The following is a 25324-nucleotide window of genomic DNA, read 5'->3' as shown; positions in this document are numbered from 1 at the left end:
TAGGGGCATGGATAGGGCGAATAGCCAAGGCCATTTTCCGAGAGTGGGGGAGTCCAAAATTAGAAGGCATAGGTTTGAGGTGATCGGGGAAAGATATAAAAGAGACCTAGGGAGCAACTTTTTTCAGGCGAGAGTGGTGCATGTATGGGATGAGCTGCCAGAGAAAGTGGTAGATGTAGGTACAATTATAACAGTTAATAGGCATCTGAATGGGTACATGAACAAGAAGGGTTTCAAGAGGTATGGACCAAAGCTGGCCTATGGGACTGGATTGGTTTGGGATGTCTGGCCGGCATGGACGAGTTGGAATGAAGAGTCTGTTTGTGTGATGTACATCTCTATGACTCTATAGCAAGATATCACCAATCTCTTTTAAGAACATCTGAGTTCACGACAAAACGACGAACAGTGACAGCAACTAATAAAATCCCTGACGAAACTAACAGGAGTCTTAAGTTCCCCAATCCACCTCTAAATGCTGGATCTGAGTCAGATAAGAAGTTAATACTTAAGGAAGAGAACTAGAGAAAAACCCGAAAGAACTGCGGATGCTGTAAATCAGGACCAAAAACAGAAGTTGCTAGAAAAGTCCAGCTAGTCTGACAGCATCTGTGAAGAAAAAAAAATCAGTTTACAGTGCAAACCCAGTGATCCTTCCTCAGACGAAAACTGAGAGCCGTCCGCGTCCACTTTGACGGCCACAGGCGGCCGAGACCATAAAAGTAAGTTATGTCGGAGACTGATGGCTCATCTTTTCAGAAAAACACAATATTGATATTTAAGACTACTCTCTCCGTGACTCCCTTGTTCGCTCCAAACTGCCGTCCAACCCCAACACACCCGACACCTTCCCCTGCAACCGCAGGAAATGCTACACTTGCCCCCACACCTCCTCCCTCACCCCTATCCCAGGCCCCAAGATGACTTTCCACATTAAGCAGAGGTTCACCTGCACATCTGCCAATGTGGTATACTGCATCCACTGTACCCGGTGTGGCTTCCTCTACATTGGGGAAACCAAGCGGACGCTTGGGGACCGCTTTGCAGAACACCTCCGCTCGGTTCGCAATAGACAACTGCACCTCCCAGTCGCAAACCATTTCAACTCCCCCTCCCATTCTTTAGATGACATGTCCATCATGGGCCTCCTGCAGTGCCACAATGATGCCACCCGAAGGTTGCAGGAACAGCAACTCATATTCCGCTTGGGAACCCTGCAGCCCAATGGTATCAATGTGGACTTCACCAGCTTCAAAATCTCCCCTTCCCCCACCGCATACCAAAACCAGCCCAGTTCGTCCCCTCCCCCCACTGCACCACACAACCAGCCCAGCTCTTCCTCTCCACCCACTGAATCCCAAAACCAGTCCAACCTGTCTCTGCCTCCCTAACCTGTTCTTCCTCCCACCCCAAGCCGCACCTCCATCTCCTACCTACTAACCTCATCCCACCTCCTTGACCCGTCCGTCTTCCCTGGACTGACCTATCCCCTCCCTACCTCCCGACCTATACTCTCCACTCCACCTATCTTCTTTTCTCTCCATCTTCGGTCCGCCTCCCCTTCTCTCCCTATTTATTCCAGAACCCCCAGCCCATCCCCCTCTCTGATGAAGGGTCTAGGCCCGAAACCTCAGCTTTTGTGCTCCTGAGATGCTGCTGGGCCTGCTGTGTTCATCCGGCCTCACATTTCATTATCATTGATATTTAAGCAATTCTTATTGGATTTCCGGACGCCCTGGAAAGCTAGGAGCTAAGAGGAGACGAGTATCACAAGTGGATGCCATTGTATCTGCCCTGTCTGTGCCAGCCCTCTGCAAAAACAATTCACTCTGAGCGCCGCAATGTTTTTTTTCTGATGCAGAACCATTGTCTTTTGGATGCAGGGATCAAACCTGCCATTCCACGCTAAACAGTGGATTCCCGCTCCTGACCAGAAGAGGGCCAGATCCATAGAGTAAGCATCTGCACACCGCACCTCTTGTGGGCCAAGCAGAACAGGGGTATTTCTTTCTCGCCCACTGGACCCAGGAAGCGGTATGCTCCCAGTTCCTCGACTTGCGAATGATTTTAGCTTGTGATAACACCTCTATCAGCCTTGTGAAGCTGATTAGCAGCAAAATGGCATCGTCCGCTTAAGCTATTCATAGGGCAACCTCCGTTCATGTCCATACAGTCAAAGAAATGCACAGCACAGGAAAAAAAATCCCTTTGGCTCACCGAGTCTCTGCCTGTCAAAAGCAAACACATGACTATTCTAACCCAATTTTCCCATTTGGTGAATTTCGCCTGTTACATCCATTTTAAACAGAAGATAGTCGTGCGTTCACATGCGGGGCTTCCCGTTATATTCAGAGATTTAAAGCTCAGCTACAGTGGTGTACTCCTTTTCTTGTCTACACCAGAGTTTTCCGTAAGTTCTTTTATTACTTCTAGGTAAAGTAAACAGCAACAACTTGGAGTGGATCCGCGGAGGCGAAACTGACAGGGCTCTGTCTTGGATTGGGAGACGTCTGTTTGGAAATTGGCGAGAAGCCCTTTGACAGCACGGAGGATGAACTGTAGCACGGCTGACTATCCCCTCCTGGAGTTGGAGGAGAAGAATTATGAATTCAGCGGACACCCTCTAAAGATCACGATGTTTAAAGGAGCTTCTTTAGGCGTCTCTGCTTATGTTTGGGGACCTGTAAGTCTGGTGGACTGTTACAAAAAGTTTCCTTCGGAATTAAAAATGAACGCCTTTGCCAATTTGGCTGCACAGGGGCAGATTAGAAGCTGATTGAGTCATGTATAGCACGGAAACAGGCCCTTCGGTCCAACTCATCCATGCCGACCACTCCCATTTGTTAATGTTTAGCCCATATCCCTCTAATCCCCTCTTATTCATATAACCAGCTTTTTAAATGTTGTAATTGCACCAGCCTTCAAAATCTGAACTGGCTTCCTTGTCAGACAGGGCTCATCGCAAGTGTGATGTCACACGGGAGCCAGATTATTTGTTAATCTTTGATCATTGCTGTAATTTAGAAAACATATACTGTAGTGCACTGCACCTGTGGCATTCTAAATCAGACTCGGTTGCCGAGGTGCTGCTGCTGTGCACACGTGTATTCGGCGGTACTTCTTTTTATTCCTGGGAAATGGACGCCGCCCCCTGGCAAACATGTATTGCCCGTTCCTAATTGCCCCGGGGAAGGTGATGGTGAGCCGTCTTATTGAATTACTGCTGTTCTTGGGATGTAGGGACATACACTGCTGTTAGGGAGGGGAGTTCCGGATTTCGACTCAGCGACAGTGAAGTAACAGGGACATTTATGACACATTACGTGGAAATATCGCGAGAAGTACGCACCTTTGCAGGAAATAATCCTTTGCTGCTCAGTGACGCCCTTAACCCAACAAGGTCCGTTTAGTGTGGTTCAGTTTGTAAAGTATTTTTCTCTGCACAAAGTCCACAGTCATCACCTCAGACTTGCAATGCAGTGAAACTGTAATCCAACACCTAAAAAAAAGTTCTCATGTCCACCCCCGGCTATGCACAATGTTTACATAATGAACGCAGTTCCTCGTTTGCAAGGGCACTCAGGGTTAGTGGCCCTTGAAAAATTGCTTCTCATTAGATTCGCTGTCCTCTCCGAACTGAAGCCAAGAGTTTGTAATTGCTCATAGGGGTTCGCTAATGTCTCCATTATAAGGTGTCTGAGTGAGCCTTAACGAGCCTGCCAATTTTCCAGAATTATCTTTAAACTGTGACCGTTTACAGATAAATATCTTGGTCAGACTGTGGGTGTTTTTACCCCCTCAGGGGATTGTCCTTTGTCGCTATTTTGAGGCTGAGAAGATTGATTTTACCGGCAAGAAGGTGCTTGAACTCGGCTCTGGCACTGGAATTGTGGGCATATTGGCGGTGCTGTTGGGTAAGTGAACACAGCAGTAGCTCCTCATGACGCAACGCAGGGGATAGCGCCCAATCGGAGACTTTACGAGACCCCTCCCTTAGTGACGTGCTCCCCAAAGTGCACTACTAACTTCACAATCCTCGATGTTAGAAGGAAGGGGCAATCGGACAATAGTTGGACGGGAACCTTCAAATCGACCAAATTTGTGTCGCTTCACCAACAAGAGCAATCGACCCACCGATGACTGAGGCAGTGGTTCCCCTCTGCATTATCTGATGCATTTGTGCGTTTTCTTTACTGATCAACATCATAAAGGAAAATCAAAAGACTGTTAACATGAAAATAACAACGTGCAACTAACAATTAACGACACAATCACCAGGAAATAGTGTTATAACAAACTGCTAGATCATGTGCGCTCCTAATAATCCCTGCCGGACTGAAGGTTTTGCCTTTTGTCTCTTGGTTCTCGAACCAACTTTGTTCTCGTTATTGAAAATTTCACTACAATACAACCTTCGGAATCTGAAAGGGACACCTGCTTCTGAAGGTAGTACTGACCTGGATGGATGCTGGGCACTTGCTGGCCATTGACTTTACATTGCTTATAACTCACGATAAGGGATTTGTCCCTTTTGACTGCGTTGTAGCTGAGTGCCGTGTCTGATTATTGGGGGACTTTCTTTGACTAGACCTTGTCAAAGCTACATATTTCGCCTTTGAAGTTCCGCAGATTTAAAAGTCACAGCCAGCGTGTGATGATGTTCCCACTTGCACCCCGTCGCTGCATGGCGTGACTCAGCATGGTATAGAATTTCCAGAGCCCAATAACCAGCCCAGAACATAGTTATAATTATTCCCAACATAGTGCTGCCTCTAAATGCTATCTCTCTCGTTACTAATTAGTTATTTACATGCTACTGTCATAGGATCATAGAATATTTAGAGCGCAGTACGTTTCTATTCGGCCCTATACCTACGGGCAACTTTGCTGAGCCCACTCTCCTTCCTTTCCCCATAGCCTTACACTGGACAATTCTATTGATAGAAAATAAAAACCGAAAGAGCTGCGGATAGTAACAAAAATAGAAGCGTCAACGGACCCGAAACGTTAACTCTGTTTTGTTTTCCTTCACAGATGCTGCCAGACTGCTGAGCTTTTCCAGCAACTACGTTTTTGTTTTAATTCTATTGATGGGAACAATTTCTGTCTGTTTCCTCTCTCTCGACTCCTCGTCAGTTCGAACACCTTTATCGAATCTGCTGTCGACTTTCTCTCTAAAGAGAGCAGCTCCCTCTTCCCCCAATTATCCATGAAAGTGAAGACCCTCGTTCTTGGGACCGTGCTGGTAAATCTTATTTGCACATTCACCAACGTCTTCGCATCTTTCTAAGATTGTGTCGTCCAGAATTGGACTTAATGCTTCGACTGAGGCCGAGCCATTGTTTCAGAAAGATACGCTATAACATCCTGGAGTTTGTAGACTACTCTTCGTTTTGTAAAGCACTGGACGCTGTCTGCCCTTTCAAACAATTTCTCAACCTGTCTTGCCACCTTTAACAATTTTGGCAATCTATTCTGGTTCCCTCCGCTCTCGTACCTCTTTTAGAACTCTAGCGCTATTGTATACAGCCTCTCCTCGATTATCCTGATATTAAATTTCATCTGCTAAATATTAGGTTATATTATGTTCCTTGCTACAATCGTTCCCCATGGTCACAATGCCTCTAGTTACATATCCTGTTTAGGACATGTACATCCGTACTCCATGATCTATTCCACTGATCCCTGACTCAATCGTAAGCAACAACAAACACACAGTTGTTACTTTACAGCGTCTGCACATCCCTCGCTCCCCAAGATTCGCAGACCCGAATGGACAGGCAGCGAGCGATTCAGAAGCTGTTTGCGCATTCCTGTTAGTAATCGTTTCTAATGTGCATTCCCTCTTAGAAAGAAAAAAGAAGCCATCGAATTGCAAGACAAAATATTGAGCTAATTTAAATAACTATTTAATTGACTATTGACGGTGGCTCAGAGGTTAGCACTGCTGCCTCACAGCATGACGGCGCCTGTCTGTGCGGAGTTTGCACATTCTTCCCGTGTCTGCGTGGGTTTCCTCCGGGTGTTCCGGTTTCCTCCCACGGTCCAAAGAAGTGCAGGCTAGGTGGATTGGCCATGATAAACTACCCGTAGTGTTCAGGGGTGTGTAAATTAGGTGGATTATAGGGGAATGGGACTGGGTGGAATGCTATGAGGGTCGGTGTGGACTTGTTGGGCCAAAAGGCCTGTTTCCAGACTGTAGGGATTCTACGAACTATTCGGAATGTGAGTAGGGGTGGATGCGGTGAGGTAGGTGTCGTAGAGTAATGTGGGTGCGTTCAGCGGCAAGGACTTAGAGCGTATTTAGCAATGAATATGTGGCAACTCACGCTGGGGAGAGCCAGAGGATAAATATGACTTCTTTTTTGGCAGGTGGAGATGTCACCATGACGGATAGGCCGTACGTTTTGAAACAAATCGAGTATAACATACTGGCTAATATTCCGCTCGACTGTAGACACCGTTCCAAAATCCGCGCCCTGGCTTGGGGTAGCGACCAGGACAGTTTCGCAACCGACTTTGATATCATTCTTGGATCGGACATCGTGTACAGCCCATCACAATTTCCGAATCTTATACAGACATTGCTGCACTTCTGCACAGAAAAGACTATAATTTATCTGTGCTCGGATGTGAAGTATAGAGAGGGGTCGGCTGAATTCCACAATGAGCTCGTGCCGGCGCAATTTCATAGCCAACTCATTCATACCAGTGGGAGTAGTTGCATTTACAAAGTGACAAAAAAAGCTCCAGACGATGCGGACTAGTTTCTGATGCAGGGTCGGAAGATAGACAACCATCTACTGTTTTCCTTCCGAGCGTTGCTAACATTTTCATTTGAATAAATATCACGTGCTTTACCTTCCATTTTCTGTCCTTTTCACTTTCCTGGATCGTCAAAAATATTGGTGGTACACATTGGCACGACCCGTTAAAACACTAAACGTACGTATCCCTTACTGGAAATTGCGAGCCGAAGATTTGTCTCGAGGGTCATATATAAGAACAGCTCATAAAGGGACTGAATAGGAGACATTTATGTTGCTAACGTCGCGTAGACCACCCCGGACAGGCACATAATTTAAAGGTAGTTCCAGGAGCAAAATAAGGTTCCAGGATAGAAATGATTCAGTTTGGTATCCGTGATGAACCCACAATTGCACTGCTATGACGATCAGTCCGTCTCTTACAATTAAAAAAATATTTAAAGTAAACTGGCTAAATCACAGGGGGCGCAATTTAATTGGTAGCATGTTATTAGAAAACAGAATTAATCGCTCTTTGCATTGATTCAGTTCCTGGCCATTCACAGAACAGGTTTCTTCCACTGTTCGAAATGAACGGGATTTCAATTTCGTTCCAGTTCTGGAATGTGATGAAGGTATCCTTAATCTTCACTAACCTCTCCAACATAACACTAATAATAACTCTACCCCAACTCTATGCCTACTCTTGGTTTTTATTTTAAATGCGACCTTCTCATTTTTTTCATTTGGAGCTATGGGATGCTGGTATATCTCTGGTACCCGCAGCAACCCTTAAAGCTGGAATTCATTCTTCTGGGCTAAAGTGTAGAATACCATTGAACTCTCTGAATGAAAAGCCAAAAGTTATATTGCTTGCATTTCCGAAAATGTGCATGTCATCTGTAATTGTTAGTTTCATTTTATTGCAAGCAATAGAACTGTGATACAGCTTAAAATCGTTCCCGCCACTGAAGGAATTGAATGAATAGTGATTTATTTGCTCCACTTTTCCCAAAATCTGTGGTTTAAAATCACACCAATATGCAAAAATAAAAATGAATAAAAATCACAATAAGAATGATATGTATCAGTTTACAGAATGGTTTCGCATATTGTGGATTATTTGAACTTGTCCTTTGTATTGATTGGCTTCAAAAATGCAAAAGCAAATCATATGATGTCCTGTATATTCCTACTTCAGATATACGCCACAATGCACGCACAATCAGCGAGCAAGCTGATGACAAACGGAGTTCAACGGCGAGCAATGTGAGTTCAACCACTTTGAACCTAGAAATGAGCAACAATGGTGACGCAGAAATATTTACCGTCTTCAAATGCAGAAATCACTTAATGGGGAAATGATGAACTGCTCACGCAACTCGATGAAATACTATCAGAGATAATGGGAACTGCAGATGCTGGAGAATTCCAAGATAATAAAATGTGAGGCTGGATGAACACAGCAGGCCAAGCAGCATCTCAGGAGCACAAAAGCTGACGTTTCGGGCCTAGACCCTTCATTCATCGATAAAATACTACTTTGCATGTTAATGCATCGGCAAACCAAAGAGGTGGATGTTATCAGAGATAGTAGGAACTGCAGATGGTGGAGAATCTGAGATGACAAGGTGTAGAGCTGGATGAACAGCAGGCCAAGCAGCATCAGAGGAGCAGGAAGGCCGACGTTTTGGGCCTAGACCCTTCTTCAGAAATTTCTGAAGAAGGTCTAGGCCCGAAACGTCGGTCTTCATGTTCCTCTGATGCTGCTTGGCCTGCTGTGTTCATCCAGCTCTACACCTTGTTATCTTAGGTGGATGTTATGCTGTTGTCTTGGAGTCGGTGAATTATTTAAGATGATTCCGAATGTGAATGGATGCGGTGTGTATTATCAAAAACAAAGACACCTCTAAGCCATATCATTAAGGGTTAATAGGACGCAGGAGCCCAAAACTATAGGGCATAGGCTTACGGTGAGAGGGGAAAGATATCAAAGGGACCTAAGGGGCAAGTTTATCGTACGCCGTGTGTGATGCGTGAATGGAATGTGTTGCCAGAGGAAGTGGTGAAGTTTGATACATTTACAACATTTAAAAGGCATCTAGATGAGTACATGAGTAGGAAGGGTTTAGAGGTATATAGGTTAAATGCTGTCAAATGGGTCTAGATTAATTTAGGATACCTGATCAGAATGGACGAGTTGGACCGAAGGGCCTGTTTCCATGCTGTACAACTTTATGATTCTATGACTCTGTAATTGCTGAATTTTGGAAAGTTAAGTGAAAACAGATTGCCTAGCAAGAAGGTTGCATTGGCGTGAGAACAGACTGCTCTGCAACGAAACCGAGACTTGCTTTGATCCAGGTGCAGAGGAGCACGGGGCAGCACGGACGCACAGTGGAGGCACTGCATCACAGCATCTATTTCAGACCCGGGTGACTATCTGTGTGGAGTTTGTATGTTCTCCGGGTGTCTGCGTGGGTTCCTGCCGGGTGCCCCGGTTTCCTCCCACAGTCCAAAGACGTTAAGTTGATGGTGGCTTGGCCATGCTAAATTGCCCCTCAGTGTTCATGCAGATATAATTTGGAGATGCATCCAGTGGGCCGCCAGCCGATGTTCCAAAGCAGGCCCTAAGATGTCAATAAAAGCCTAAGAAATGGCCTAATCTCATGGCTCAGATTAAACCAATGACATGAATGTCGAAAGCTAAGCCGCCACTTGTGCCCCCGGCCTGGCGATGGAAGAAGATTCTGCCTTAACTGGCTTCCCTGGCCCTTCAGAGTGTCCGCGAATGCTTCCCTCCTTCCTTGGCTTCTCAGGCCCTTCTTCTAACTACGCAGACCGACCACAAGCACTTATGACCTCCAGTATGGCAGGGTGCAGTACCAGCTTGAGGCCACTGATGTGGTTGGCGCTGTGGTTAGAGAGAGAGAGAATTGTTGATCTCTGGTCAACCAGCTGCTGTTGGAAGCAAAGTTTCCTGTTCCCACAGATCAGTAAAGATAATAAAATGTGAGGCTGGATGAACACAGCAGGCCAAGCAGCATCTCAGGAGCACTCCTGAGATGCTGCTTGGCCTGCTGTGTTCATCCAGCCTCACATTTTATTATCTTGGAATCTCCAGCATCTGCAGTTCCCATTATCTCTCTCCCACAGATCAGTAATCCCGGTTTCAGCCTATTGATAGATAATTAGTAGATCAATGGCTGCTGGTGATCACCTCTGTGGAGGTTCTGTGTTGGGGGTTGCGGTGGAGGGGTTCGTGGTAGGAACCACAGTTACCTCGGACAAAAGAGTGTTGACAAGGGGGTGCAGTCAGTGGGTTGCGCTGGGAGGGTGCAGGTGCTCGATTGCGGACGGTGCACTGTAGAAAAATGGGCTGAAGTGTATGGCGGGTATAAAAATGGGAAGGCAATGCATTCTGAACAGAAAGGTACTAACCGTAAGGTGCACACAGTGGGTTCGAGATTGCAAGATCTTGGTATTGAAGTGCGGATTGTGAGAAATGAAACTCAGGTTCTGGGCAGCGAGACATCGACGGGACATGAGCATTGGAGTGTAGAGTGTGGAAAGTGATGTGTGAATAGTTCGTGTTCTAAGAGAGGGATTGATTGTTGTGGATTATCGTGTATGTACTATTCGCCGCCGACCGTAGTTTGTTGGCAATAGAGCATTGAAAATGAGCGCAGACAATTGTGTGTATATAATACGGCTTGGGGAGCGATCGCTGACATTTATTGTTGTCCATTTTGTTAGTGTAGTTGGTTGTGGAGTGTCGGATGGTGAAAGTGTTTGAACAGTAGGAACAGACAGTGCATGCGAACAGTGTGGTGTTTTGTTCACTTAGATTTAAGGATGGTTAACTGCGAAAAGAAGTTGTCAGTGCACTCTAGGTGGTCAAAGGAATGTGAACCTCGTGTATGGTCAAGGAAATATGGTCATTGGCTTTGGACAGCGGTGCGTCGGACAATGGTGAGTGGTTACTGGGATAGAATAACGTCTTTGATAACTGCAGCAAAAAAGGACGGTTTCTTGGGATGACATTGACCAGATGGGGATTTCTTTAGTTCAATTTGGGCCTATTTTCATTCTACAACAGATGATATTTCCAACCTTATATCCCTCCCCTCTTAGTCACTCACTCTGTTGCCAATCTCCCAGAAACAAAGAAATCCTGCAATGTTGGATAAATAAACTAATGCGAAAATATTTAATAAAAGGGAACGCCAAGCGCTAATATTCAAAAAAACTGAAATCACATTGGAACAGGGGAAGAGCTTCCACTGGCTCTGCACAACTTGGGGAAGAGCGTGGCTGAGGCTTCTGGAGACCAATATTCTCAGCTCACGACGTGGCAGAAGGAGATCTTCAAGGTTGTGTACAAGTCCAACTCACCTTCACCTGCTTCATCAATGACCATGGACGGTCAAAGATGGGGGGTGTCACCGGTCATTGCATAATGTTCAGTCACATCTGATTGTCTACAGATATGCAGCAGTCTGTGCCTAAATATGACAAGAACTGGGTATCATAGAGACTCCAACTAATGAGCATCAAACAACAAGCAGAGCCAAGAGGAGGCCAAGAGACCTTTCAGATCAGCAATGCCTGAAATACGTTGCATGTGAGTTCGATTGAGCCAGATTCAATCCAAAAGATATTTGGATAACTCTCTGAAATTAGTTAATGTGGAGCAATACAGGATAAAAAAAGAAGTCTGGGATGTGAGTAGCTGAGTTGCTTTTGAGGGGAATCGGTATGTGGACCTAGGGATGGATGGCAATCCTTTATTCAGTGGAACTGCTCCATGATTGGAATTTATTCTCGTTAATGTTTGGAGATTTGGGTCGATAAAACTTCAATATAGGCAGTGGACTATTGGAATCGAATTTTCAGATAGTTGATAAATTTGTTAAGCAGTAGTGTAGGTGTTAGAGAAAAAAAATCACAACTGTAGGTAGTTCACTGATATGAACTGTTGCTGGAATATGTTGATCTCATTACACATGTCAAGACAGCCTCTTGCTCTCCAATCGAAGTGTTAGGGAGCTGATCTTAAGTCTTTCGCCCCCTTTCCGGTGGACCTTCCGTATGAAGAAGACGGCTCCTTGATGTGGGCTGCTTCCTGATTTTGATTACGTGTTGATATATCATATTTCTAAGGACTGGTGATTTAAGCTGTGTCAATTATCCAGTTTTTTTTTTCAACTGATGACCATGGGACAGGGTGCCTCCTTGCCCACCTTCATCTGAAGGTTAAGTTGTCATTCTGTCTAAGACCAAAACATCTCACCTTCCCCAAGCGCAACCTGATAATAGACTACGTATTGCGCCAGGAATGACGTCAGTTCAATGGAAGATTGTGACCTCGGTGATTCTTATGGCCTTTCTTGTTCCTCCGATTTGTCAATATTTACGAGGAACCTGGAAAACTGCTAGTTTAACAACACCAGTCAAACGAGATCTCATGATACGCAGAAAAATATTAGAACAATCCAGTTTTGAAGTGTTCCCAATTTCTGACATTCTGTTCATGCACGGGGGAATTGGGCTTCACAACCCTGTTACGTCCAATCAGCGATTTTAACATTTTTAAAGCATATTTTCCCTTGTTCAGCATTAGGCTATAAAACCAGTGATGTGCGTATATGTTTTCTATGAATGGTCTTCTTAATGTGTCTTGCATACCACAAAGATTTATATATATCACGGATTTGCCTGCTACTGCACCGCATTAACCCCTACTAGTTGTTTATACCAAATTCCCACATTCTACTTTCTAAAATACATTTCTTCACCCTTTTTAATTGACTGTTTTGTCCATCAGAGTGTTAAGAATCAACCGCATTGCTGTAGGCCCGGAGTCGCATGTCGATCAGATCAGGTAAGGACGGCAGATTCCTTCCATAAAAGGCAAGTGTGAACTAGATGATTTAAAAATAGCCATCATAGATATCATTACTGAAACTGATTTTTGTGTTCCAGATTTATCTACTGAATTTAAATTCCACTAGCTGAGGCAGAGGACATGTGAACCCACATCCCAGAAATTAGCCTGGATTTACCATTACATTACTGTCTCCCTCCACGTGCAAAGAATGCATGTGCTGCAAACATTTTATAACTTCTATCTTCTACCTACAAGCAACTGGGAGAAGGAAAAGGCTGTAATGCTACTTCGTCACTGTCTATCCTGGGGAGAATGAACAAGGTGATGGGAACCCGCAGTTGAAATTGAATAAAATTACAATCTGATAGACATTATATTCCTATGGGAGAAGTATTGGCAAATTGTGCCTGTCCTCACATAAACCCTGTTGATTCATGGCTCAATGGCAGTAACAATATTTTACAAATTAAAGACTTGCGTGCTGATATCGCCGTAATTCCGAAATACCGTCTGTACTACGACTCACAATATGGTAGCTGCTTAAATTGTCTCTAAGTGACCTTGGTTCAAAATGAACGATGAAATCAAAGTATTTCTGGATTTACAAAAAGAAGAAAATTCTATTGTTGCTAACATAAGGGACGGAGTTTAAAATGCCCAGAGGTCGCTCAGAAAACGGTTATAAAAATAATAGTATTGCAATAACATTATCCAACACTTATTGTTCGTGCAACTTAAAAGAAAATCTACAGATGCGGACATAATTAGCTCTGCTACATTCTGTAACTTTAATTCATTCTGTCACTGATGAACGTAATTGTTAGAAGCAGAAAAATTCGAGTTTGCGGATTGACATCAATTGAGTAGTAACTGGACTCTTTGTTCAAGGCTCCAAGTCAATGTGAATACCACGGCTTAAGCAAGACGGTACACATAATGATGGAGCATAATCGAGAGATTAGTTAGTTTCAATCTTGCAGAACGGTGGCTGCTTTGCTTATTTAAAACGTTTGCATTTACACTTGAATAAATAAATGGAGAGAAGAGGTGCATCATTTGAATGTCATTCAAGGAAGGCCGTTAGAGTTGGTTAATAAGGTGGTATATCAACAATTTGCTAATCATAAAGCTCGGTCATATAATATCAGTTTGTCCGGCCCTTTCTGACGGAAATTACAGGTGTATAAGCAAAAACGATTTAAACTGTGCTTATAATTTCATTAAAACACCTTGCAGACGGTTTTATTATGTTATGTACTTATGATTAGTTAATTGCCATTTAAGCAAAATTCTCCAGTCTTCGGTGAGGTTAAAGGAAAGCACTGGCAACGATATTATCGTGCGTTTCTTCTATCAAAATGAAACGCCGCACTAAGTGACGTGCATTTGCGTTCCTTTCTCGATGACGAAGTGCATATTGTTACATTAGTCAGCGACTCAATCAGCCACATCCCAATTCCGAATCAGCTACATGTGGATACTGTACCAGACCCGCTGACGCACGCTTGCCGCCGATTTATCCAGCATTTGATCAACGAACATGTCCTTATTGTTACAGTTCACGCGAGAAGTCGTGTATCCTGATCTGTTTTGGCAATGTGATGATGTTGGTAGCCCGGAACTATGGACAATGAAGGAGGATACTAGAATCATCTTTCCAGCACATGGGCCAAATTCTAGCATCTGCCATTGGCCGATGTTTCATGGTTTAACGGTAGATACTGAGCCAGTTTTGCCGGTGTGTATCCTTGGTCATCAAAACCCGGGCTGGGAATTAAACGTTGAACTTTCGGCTAGGAGGAAGACACACTATGTTTTGGCAGCAAGAAACAGTTATCCTAAAGAGTACATCGAAGTTAAACGGGGCGAAATCTCAGATTTAAATACTTTCATTTGCCAAAGCTAATTCCCCATACTGACAAGTATGTTTCCAGTTAATTAGTTTAACTAATGCAATGCATTCAGATCCGGAAACGTTAGCCATCCAGCCAATTTTATTTCTGCAAACGACTTGTGAATGTTAATAGAGTTATGTTAAGCAATGTTTAAGAGTCATTTCTTTGCACAGAAAGTAATCAGCAGAGGACCGACGACTATCGGTATAATATAATACAGAATCCTAAAGGTGGCTTTCTGTAGTTATTAGTTCAACCGACACTGGTTCAGCCATAGTGTAAGAAATAGCTCATAACCCACACTGTAGGGTATAGCTCAATCCATACCATAACATGTAGCTCACAATCCGCCCTGTCGATTGTAGCTCAACCGACACTATAGGATATAGCTCACAACCGACACTCTACGACATATATCACAAACTACAATATAGTCTGTAACGTACAACTCACACGATAGGATATAGCTCAGCCCATTCGTAGGAATTAAGTCAACTACACTGTCGGATGTATCTCAGTTCACCCTCTAGGATCTAGCTCAACCTAGATGTTACTAGCAGCAACATATTATTGATTTTGCAATGCTGGCAGGGCCCAAGCCAATGGTCTGATAGTTTGTTACATTAGTCAGCGACTCAATCGGCCACATTGAACAGCACCTGAAAATATTACTGGTGACCAAAGGAGATGGTCAATTATATGGAGTTGTTTGCAATGATGTTGGAAACTTGGGTGCAAACATCAACTTGCCTGCTCTTTTAGCAGCACAAACTCACAACTTAACAGGTAAATGAAGTGTATTCCTCAATTTAACTTTCTCTAAAGATCTACGTGTGGGTAATCTATGGCCATAACCGCTTTCCCAGGATGGTATGATAATGTTCACTAACTTGATTCCTCTTTCCTCATGGAAGGCAAATGGCATTTGGCCAAGATATTAGAAAACAATCGATTCCTGGTAAATGATGTCAGGTGGTAGATAAATTAGTAGGAAACAAGCATAAATTTAAAATGTTGAGGAGATATTGAATACTTCTTTTAGGTCTTAGTTAGTGAGTGATAAAGAGGTTGGATGAACCCCAGTGTGGAGATCAGTCAAAAGCAAATTTCTATCGTTTGTTGGAAGATCATACTCAGAACCTTTATCGATTTTAGTCATTTTGTACAGAGTGATATCTTTGTCCTCTAACCTGTCAACAACTTGGCAGTCAAAGTACTGAGGCAAACTCTCTTCGTGGAAGGAGAGAGATCCATTTCTCTTTCTTAATTCTGAAGAGAGATAGATTGTAGCTCCCTGTTTGGTGAAATGGCGGAAGGTCTCTATTAGAGCCGGGTAGGTAACTGAACTGTATACAATATCTGAACCCAGGACGAAATCATAGTCAGTAGGAAAGTTCGTGTGGTCTTCACCCCAAGTCAACGGGCGGATTTGCAGGCGGTGTCTGCAGGCACTGGGAACGTTTACTTGGACATTGGTTTCGATTTGCTTCAGGACCTTCTGTTTATCCGTCATGGTTACATCTCCACCTAACGAGGGGAAAACAACTAGGTCAGTTCTAATTTGTTGTTGTGAACTGATTGGACACCGTGATCACATAATCAAAAAGAAACGACTCTATGGGAGAAAACTCTGGTGAAGTATTCATTCACACGGTGCTGTGCTTAAGCATTCCTTAAAATAAATGAAGTCGAAGCTTTACGCCTATTCGTCAGGACTAAGGTACCAGAAAGGAAATGACAATTTATACAGCATCGTACTGAATCTCTGCCAGGAAGGGCCACTGAATAGCAATGGTTGTGCACTTCCATAGGTACACCAGCACAGGGAATCTATCCGGAGTATCATCTCGAATGACAAAAATTAAAACGTACTTACTTTTAAGTCAGCTTTATCGGCAGATTTATGCACTGTTTGAAGTTATGAAAGTGTTCAATACAGCTCGCTGTTTACAGTATTCTGTGTAAAAAAGCAGTTTACACATTTCCCCCATTTGGCAGAAATAAACCTTTGATACAATTCACGGCACTTCTCAAGAATAACAGTTTTCTCAGCCAATTATAAAACAGGCGAACACACATCGCCCCTCCTCCAAAACCCACACAAACATAGACACACGCATACACATACACACAGGCAGCCACACATACACATACACGCACACACACATACACACCAACACAAACATAGACGCATCTGTTGACATGCGCACTCTAATACAGAACCATACTGGCGCGCACGCGCATCAACATAAAAATACACGTATACACGCGCGCACACACACGCACATGACATTTGATTCAAGTTCCGGATACCTGAAGGCCGACTCAATCATTCTCACCAATTGCGCAACGGGGAATGAACCTGTTATGCCCATTGGAACCGACCATACATTGCGTAATTCAGAATTTGCATTTTTATTTCAAATACCTGAACGAATTTGGAAGTTTTAGGATTTTTTTTGCTTACAAACCACTGATCAAACTTTCATATTGTAAAAGCTCTAACAATCCGACAACAGCTCGTTCCATAATTTCCATACTCGTGATCTAATCTTCCCGCGCTGCGGCCTATTATCTCCTCATCCTTCTCCAGGGCTACAACTATGCATGAAATTCTGCACCGTTCAACCCTGTTCTGTTGTGGCTCCTCCACCCCCTATCATACCAGCGGATGTGTTTTTAACCGATCGGACCTCAGCCTTTTCTCTCTTCTACACCTCTGCCTCTTCCCTCCCGTTGTCCGCCTTTGAGCTGTTTCTTTTCATCGCACATCCTGCTATCCTTGCAGGAACTGCACCGTTACTGGATGTGGTCGTCCGGTGTTGGATGTTTTAAATGCTCGATTATAAAGGCAAGCGTGCTTACATTTTCATGCTTCATTTTGCAAGGTGACCATTTAACTCAAAAATCACAATGTTGTCTTCTTATTATTTAATTCTGCTTTGTGTCGTAGAGAAATAGATGTCATAAATGGCTAGATGCCATTCAAACTCTCAAAAATTAACATTACTAAGTTGTATTTCTGTAACTGCAATAGCCGCGAAATGGCACAACAAAGTTTTGTTTCGCTTACCTAAGCTGGTAAAGACAGAGTTTCCTGTCCACCCCCAGGTGCTCTTGAAAACGTGGTGGTCAGCTGCCTTGTTGAACGGTTGCAGTCTATGTGATGTACGTGCACCCACATGGTTGTCAGAGAGGGAGTTTCAGGATTTTGACTACCTCACAGTGAAGGAACCATGGCATATTTTTAAATGAGGGGTACGCTGTGTGGGAAACTTTCAGGTAGCGGTGCTCGCCTGCTTCCGCTGTCTTCGTCTTTATAGGGGTTAGAGGTCAAAAAGTTGGAAGTCAAAAGATTAGAAAGTGTTGTGTAATGAGGTTGAGGTGAGTTGGCAATGCATCTGGAGATGTACATTGCTGCTACTGTACTTTCGCGATGGAGGGATTGAGTGTCTAAGCTGGTGGATGGAGAAGACATACCAATGAGTAAGGCCTCTTTGCCCTTGAAGATGTTGAGTTTCTCATGTGTTGGTGGAGTGGGCTCAGTCAGGTAAGCGGAGATACGGCATCATACTCGTGCCTTCAAGGTTTCGGGCAGTTTGGAGAGTAAGTAGGAATTTACACCCTGCAGAATTCCAAATTCTTGATTTGGACATGTTGTCACAGCACTTAGATGTTGGCTCAGTTCAGTTTCTGGTCAGTGATAATTCCAGCATATTGATAGTGTGACATTCGGCGAAAGCTATGTAATAGCTTACCAAGGGGAGGTTGTCTCTTGTTGGAGATGGTCATTAGTCCAAACCTCAATCGTTTTCAGGATTTGACAAATGGGGACACAGCCTGCTCCATATAGTAATGCTGTTTTAATACTTTTTTTCACGGACTCTGTTTGATCTCTAACCAGAAAGTGAAACGATTGCCGTCTGGATTTGGAGAAAATTCAACCGATAAAGCTTCTAATCTCTTTGTTAAAAGCAATCTACTTGAACTGCGCAATCAACTTGAACAGCCAGGTATTATTGGCACGTCAATGCGCTGTCGATACTTGTTCATAGCCGTGTCCTATGCACTAAGTTTCGATTAAATAGCCAGGCAATATGCCTTTTCTTTTGGTAATATCGATGGAGGGGATGATTTCCGGTCAGGACTCGATTATTTTTTCTATAGAGCGTCAAGAATATTCCTCATCTAACTAATGAGATAAATTAACTATAACAAGGCTTCGGTGCGGACCTCATCTACATTCTCCTTGAACATAACACAAGAAATGAAAGGCTACAGCAATAAAACAAATCCTTCGAATAGAAACTAGTCCAACATAAGGAAGGTCCGAGATGGCGCCTGCACGGTAGATAGTGATCGTAACCGTCGGAGCCCATCTGCCCCATAAGAAGATGAAGTCTTATTTGAGCAATTTCTTTTTATCCTAATTGTAACTCAAAACCATGCCGGACAGTGGCGACAAAACACATTTCACTGTATCTTTAAGATATACGTGACAATAAATCATTCATTCATTCATCCATTCAAGCTTATCAAGGAGCACTAACAACTCCCGATCTTTGAGATTCCCAGCACCCCATTTGTCCATATTCCCGTTTGGCGTCAACAAAGTGATACGATTCCCTGCTACCCTCCACTCACCGAGCAACGTCGCTAAAATCCCGACGATTCCTGTGCCCGATCCCAGTTCAATCACTTTCTTCCCACTGAAGTTAATATTTTTCTTTTCAAAATAGTGACAAAGGGCCAGCCCCTGGAAAAGAGGATACCATGAAGTTATTCAACACACTTGGGCCTGACACTTGATACCAAAGAGCCGGTGAGCTCTGCATTCAGTTCATTCCTTACAAAGAATAAGGGAGGCTCCTGGAACCATTGTCAGCCGGACACTACAGCCAAGCTCCCAAGGGCTCAGTTCAGCGTTCGCTAGCCTGATCTCAGGCACCGTGCTCTGGGCGGAATTTCCCTGGGAGGTCGGCGCTCTATGGACCAACAGGTTGCCGCCTCCCGCCTATCTTTCTTAAGCGAAAATGAGCGGGAAAAGAGCGAAGGACGGAATGAAGAGCGCCTGGAAACGGTGTCGGTCTGAAAGCGAAACTAATTGAAAGAAAAGAGACTGCAACAGATATCTGAAAAAGAAAGGAAACAAAATGGGATCGAGGTTATTGGAGGGATCGATCATCACAATAGTTCTTTTCTCCTGCTCACCAACTCTATTTACCAGTCTTCTCTAAGGTTCGATTCCCCTCCTTACTCTTCTTTCTTGCTTGAAATGTGGTACTTTTCAAACTCCTATCAACTCCTCTTCACTACCTTTGATAAAAATTCATTGACCCTCTTCTCCCACCATAGACGCTGTCTAACCTGGCGATTACTGCGTACACCTGGTCGCCCTTGTATTGGAAGGATGTTGTTAAACTTGAGAGGGTGCAGAAAACAAAATAGGAGGACATCGTCAGAACTGGAGGTTTCAGTTATCGGGAGAGGCTGAATAGGCTAGTGCATTTTCCCCTGGATCATCTGAGGCTGAGGAATGGTCTTATAGAGGTTTTTTTTAAAATCATAAGGGGCATGGATAGGGTGAATAGCCAAATCCTTCTTCTGAGGTTGGAGGAGTCCAAAACTAGAGGGCATAAGTTTAAGGTGAGAGGGGAAAGACTTAAAAAAGCACCTGGAGGAGGCCCGAAACGTCAGCTTTCCTGCTCTTCTGATGATGCTTGGCCTGCTGTGTTCATCCCGCTCTATACCTTATTATCTCAGATTCTCCAGCATCGGCAGTTCCTACTATCTCTGAAGGATAACCTTTTTTTCAAGCACAGGGTGGTGCGTGTATGGAACGAACTGCCAGAGGAAGTGGTGGAGCCGCGTAAAATTCTAACATTTAATAAGGCATCTGGATAGGTTATATGAAAGGCTAGTGCAATTTCCCCTGGAGCATCTGAGACTGAGGGGTGGCCTTATAGAGATTTTTTTAAAATCATGAGGGGCATGGATAGGAGGAGAGGTTTTGCTGCAAGAATGACATATCGAGCCTCCACAGGCAAGAGGTCAAATGGCTTCGTTAGCTTCACCGCTGATCTAACGCGCTTTGACACCACCCATGGAGAAAGGACGCGTGTAGAAGCGAAATTGCTCCTAATCAAACGCAAGTGTTCAATATATGTCCCAGGTAGCCGCTCCAGATGTGTCTGATCGGAGATGTTTACAAACTGGAGAGAGGGAGAGGGACTTTTATAAACGCAGCGTCAATAAGAACAGAGAGAGAGATAGAGAAAAAGAGAGTGGGAAAGTTACATTTGATTTCATGTGAGATACAAGGGGCTGCCTCTCTTCCAAGCGGCCAATGCTGCAAACTTACGGCGTCCCAGACATACGCCGACACGCCCAGGTTAGCGCCCAGAATTTGGGCGATTTTCAGATTATATCCGCAGAACTCAAAGTTGTTGTGGATGATGTAGCAGCTCGGAGAGTAACTCTCGTCGTAGGGAGCGTCGTTTCTGGAAGGTTCGGAGGACGGCGTCTGCGTCGTCATCTTCTCAAATGAATTCTCCGATGTTTGTAGTGGGGCCAGGGCGCCAGCTCGAAGCGCCCACTTGCATTTATAAAGCGCCCAACGCACTCCGCGGACGTCCCAGGGCTCCCCCTAGCCAATCACGCGTCCTGTCTATTGTTGTGCAATAAAGCATGACCGTCATTGCTGCCGCGCGCCAGGTAGTAGCAACAGTGATGAGAGGGAGGATCCCTCGTGTCAGCTCGCCAAGCTTCTGTTCAACCTCTAGCAGCTTCTTTATGATTGCTACGGAGCACCCTTCGGGGTAGATTCTCCGCCTGCTGCAAAGCAGGCCCTCTATAATCTCACAGATTGTGTGCTCGGATTCCGTCTCCCTCTCAGAGGCTAGAGCGCAGTCTCTGAACCGAGGTGTTCACTACTCTGTGGAAACTGCGCAGAATTCAACATAATCGGCTCACGCTAACGATGCTCATAAAATGATGCGTTTCAGATCTGATTCTAAAGACTCGGAGTCAGTCCCCCATTCATTGGACGAAATCATTTGCTATGGGAATGTAGTATGAAATAACAATAACAATTATTTTGACCAGTGCCTCTGTACACTATTATATCCCACAATGTTTCCTAGATAAAGTTTCAACATTTTGTTCTTGTATTTATCTATTACATTTTGTGAGCCATTCAATCTCAGTTACCTTAGTAGATCATTCAATTTATTCATTACCCTCTGCCCTAAGTGACATCATCCAAACAGCCTTCTGTCACCCTCTTACAACATTCTGTTCACGTCTCATAAGAGCTTTGACATGGTCTGTGAAATGCTAGTGTTCATTGTGATTTTAAATATCGCGACTGCAGCAATAATCATCCGCCTGAGTCTTCTCGCTTATCTTGGTCAAAATGCTTGCCAACGCTAAACCACAAATCTTTATACAACAGCTTACTGAAGTCATGTTCACCTCCAGTGACCCTAGGAGCCAAATGTTCGTCACTATTTTCCAAATAAGGTGGTGGAGAGAGAATGAAGTGAATTTCTCTTTCTGTCCTTGGCCTCATTCACGCTGGGAAGAGGGAGGGGGCTGGTAGTGATGGGTAAAAGCAGCTTTGAGGACGACAGTTGAACCAAATACAAAACAGTGGCGTCACGGTTGGAAAGCTAACTCATCTCTAAACGCAGGAATCTGTGTCATACCGTTGATGCAGTTTCTCAACAGTTCTATAAGTAATACAATCAGGCCACAGGATCCTTCCATCCTCTATCATCCCTAACCGTTAGTACTGGAACGATGCGACCGTCAATCAGAGAAGGCATCGTCATTCAAGTGGAATGAAATTTAGTGCACCATATTAGCTTTATCTGAGAGGAACCATTCTATTAGCCCCCTTTTGCAGGAAAGGAAGATCATGGGCAGTTACTGCAACCGATTCACGTTTACTCCAGCTTCCCCCACATCTCCGCCCAACGGAGATGAATCGGTCCTTTCACAAAGTAAAGAGCAAAATATAGAGACAACAGGGTGGAGCTGGATGAACACAGCAGGCCAGGCATCGTCAGAGGGGCAGGAAAGTTGACGTTTCGAGTCAGGACCATTCTTCAGAAATGGGGGTGGGAGAAGGGAGCTCCGAAATAAATAGGGAGAGGAGGGGTGGGGTAGGGGAGGGTAGGTGGGATGGTGATAGGTGAGTGCAGGTAGGCTGTGGTGGGGATTTGTCAGTGAGGTGGGAGGAGCAGATAGGTGGGAGAGAAGATGGACAGGTTGTGTCGGGCCAAGGAGGAGGAGGTGATGAGAACCAGGGTTGGACGTGAGATGAGGCGGGTGGGGTGGTGGTGGGGACATTCTGAAACTGGTAAAGTCCACATTTAGACCATTGGCTCTCAAGGCAGAATCTGAGGTGGGTTTCCCCCAGTTTATGGGTGGCGTTATTGTGACACTGGAGGAGGTTCAGGCTGGACATGTCGCCCAGGGAGTAGGAGGGGGAGTTGGAGTGGTTCGTGAACAGAAGGTGTTGGCGTTTGTGGTGAACAGTGCGCAAGTGCTCTGGAAAGTGATCGCCGAGCCTCCACTTTGTCTGATCAATGTAGAGGAGGCCACATCGGGAGCAGCGGATGCAGACCACAATTGACCACTTTGACGGATTTGCAGGTGAACATCTGTCTGATGTGAAAGATAATAAAATGTGAGGCTGGATGAACACAGCAGGCCAAGCAGCATTTCAGGAGCACAAAAGCTGACGTTTCGGGCCTAGACCCTTCATCAGAGAGGGGGATGGGGTGAGGGTTCTGGAATAAATAGGGAGCGAGGGGGAGGCGGACTGAAGATCCGCCTCCCCCTCTCTCCCTATTTATTCCAGAACCCTCACCCCATCCCCCTCTCTGATGAAGGGTCTAGGCCCGAAACGTCAGCTTTTGTGCTCCTGAGATGCTGCTTGGCCTGCTGTGTTCATCCAGCCTCACATTTTATTATCTTGGATTCTCCAGCATCTGCAGTTCCCATTATCTCTGTCTGATGTGAAAGGTTTGTTTGGTACCTTGGATGGAGGCAGGGGGAAGGTTAGGGGCAGAGGTAGCACTTCCTGTAGTTGCAGGGAAAGGTTCGAGGGGAGGGAGGTGGTGGGGCTAATGGGGAGTCTGGAGCGGACCAGGGAGTCACGGAGACAGTGGTCCCTATGGAAGGGGTTAGGAGGGACACATATCTTTGGTTGCGGGGCAGAGTGCAAGTGGCGGAAGTGGCAGAGAATGATATGTTGGATACGGAGTTTACTTGGGTGATATGCCCACTAACCTCCGTACCCAATTTATCAATCTCCGCCATTTTCGTCTCCTGCAATTTGAATTCACTGCCAAAGATATAGTTCCCTCCCCACCCCAATCTGCCATTCGTAAGATCCGCTCCCCCAGTGACTTCCTCGGCCGCTCCACACACTCCCACTAGCCCTGCCACCCCAGGCACCTTTACCTGCAACCACAGGAAGTGCTACACCTGCCCCTACTTCTCCACCCTCACCTCCATACATGGCACCAAACAAACCATTCACATCAGACAGAGGTTCGTCAACACCTTCCGGTCGCGAATCGCTTCAACTCCTTCTCTCACTCCCTGGATGACGTGTCCATTCTGAGCCTCTTTCTGTGTCACAATGGCGCCACCCGGAAACTGGAGGAGCAGCACTTCATGTTCTGCCTCGGGATCCTACAGCCCAATGGTCTAAATGTGGACTTTACCAGTTTCAGAATCTCCTCACCATCACCCCCCGGCCTCATCGCATGACCAATCCCCCTCATCCCCGCTTCCTTGACCTGACACAACCTGTCCATCTCATCTCCCACCTATCCGCTCCTCCCACTTCACTGACCAATCCCCACCACTGCCTACCAGCACTCATCTGTCACCATCCCATTTGCGTTCCCCAGCACCACTCTTCATCTTCCTAGTTATTTAGTTAACATCATAGGTAGCCGCCGTGCGCACACAAAACGCTTGTGCTCTTGTTCACAGGAGAATGACAGGGCTAAGCGTATGCTTAACTCAAACATTACGTCGCATTCAGTCAGTATGGCACAGAATCACATACACGCGACGGAAGTGGCGCGTGCTTTCTGGCACTTTACACGTATTTTAGCATACAGCAAGGGTCGAAAGTGCAATTAATTTTAATGACGCACTTTAGACGCTGCGAGGTCGCATTGGCAAAGCAAATGCCACGCACGAAGAATTCGTCAGTTGAATATACAATAACGGATGCAGTAAAAATGAGGCGCCCCAGAAAGAGAAGGTGCATAATGAGTCTGACCTATAGTTTGCAGTTTGTTCAGTGAACGTATTGAAACCACGTTGTTAACGATTGGCGATAAAAATAATTCTGCAAATCACACCTGATGCATTTGGGAACGTTAAGCGAGTAGATTATTGAAAGTGATGAAACAGGTTTAGATGCCTGCACAGCTCTGGAACAAGTTAGGTTTCAGACGAGATATTATGGAGTAATGTCTATGTTATGTAACATTAGCATTCCGAGAGGCCAATGGCAAACAACGCAGAATCAGTGGAGTCCGTAGGTACATGTAATCCAGAATTCAGAAACTGAAATGAGGCTTAGGGAGGAAGAGAGTACTAGTAAACTGCTGGGAGCCACTTTACTTTCCTGTTGGGACAATACACTGCACATGTAAATCACAGGATATCGATGCATTGAATCGTTCTATGTACCAGAACAAAGCTTTTCTTTCCCCGAAGAAGTAAAGGTAATGCTGTGATCTGAGTCCATTCTGCATGCCAAA

At 44.9% G+C, this 25324-nt stretch overlaps 2 protein-coding genes across 2 annotated transcripts; one reads left to right on the top strand and one right to left on the bottom strand.

The window, feature by feature from the left end:
• Window positions 1–2551: 2551 nt before the first annotated feature.
• LOC125455873 (EEF1A lysine methyltransferase 3-like) lies at window positions 2552–14542 on the top strand. The gene is made up of 5 exons (XM_059649469.1): window positions 2552–2683; window positions 3803–3914; window positions 6373–6711; window positions 7948–8015; window positions 14195–14542. The coding sequence occupies exons 1-5, from the start codon at window positions 2552–2554 to the stop codon at window positions 14540–14542; spliced, it is 999 nt and encodes a 332-aa protein (XP_059505452.1).
• Window positions 14543–15576: 1034 nt separating this feature from the next.
• On the bottom strand, window positions 15577–21066 carry LOC125455872 (EEF1A lysine methyltransferase 3-like). Its single transcript, XM_048538399.1, has 3 exons — window positions 20893–21066; window positions 19176–19287; window positions 15577–16058 (listed from the first exon to the last, which is right to left on the bottom strand). The coding sequence occupies exons 1-3, from the start codon at window positions 21064–21066 to the stop codon at window positions 15577–15579; spliced, it is 768 nt and encodes a 255-aa protein (XP_048394356.1).
• Between the last annotated feature and the right edge of the window lie 4258 nt (window positions 21067–25324).

This window comes from Stegostoma tigrinum, chromosome 10 (genome assembly GCF_030684315.1).
Source record: "Stegostoma tigrinum isolate sSteTig4 chromosome 10, sSteTig4.hap1, whole genome shotgun sequence".
Classification (NCBI taxonomy): Eukaryota; Metazoa; Chordata; class Chondrichthyes; order Orectolobiformes; family Stegostomatidae; genus Stegostoma; species Stegostoma tigrinum.
The sequence above is the reverse complement of the archived record's forward strand: the minus strand, read 5'-3'. Positions and strand labels throughout refer to the sequence as shown.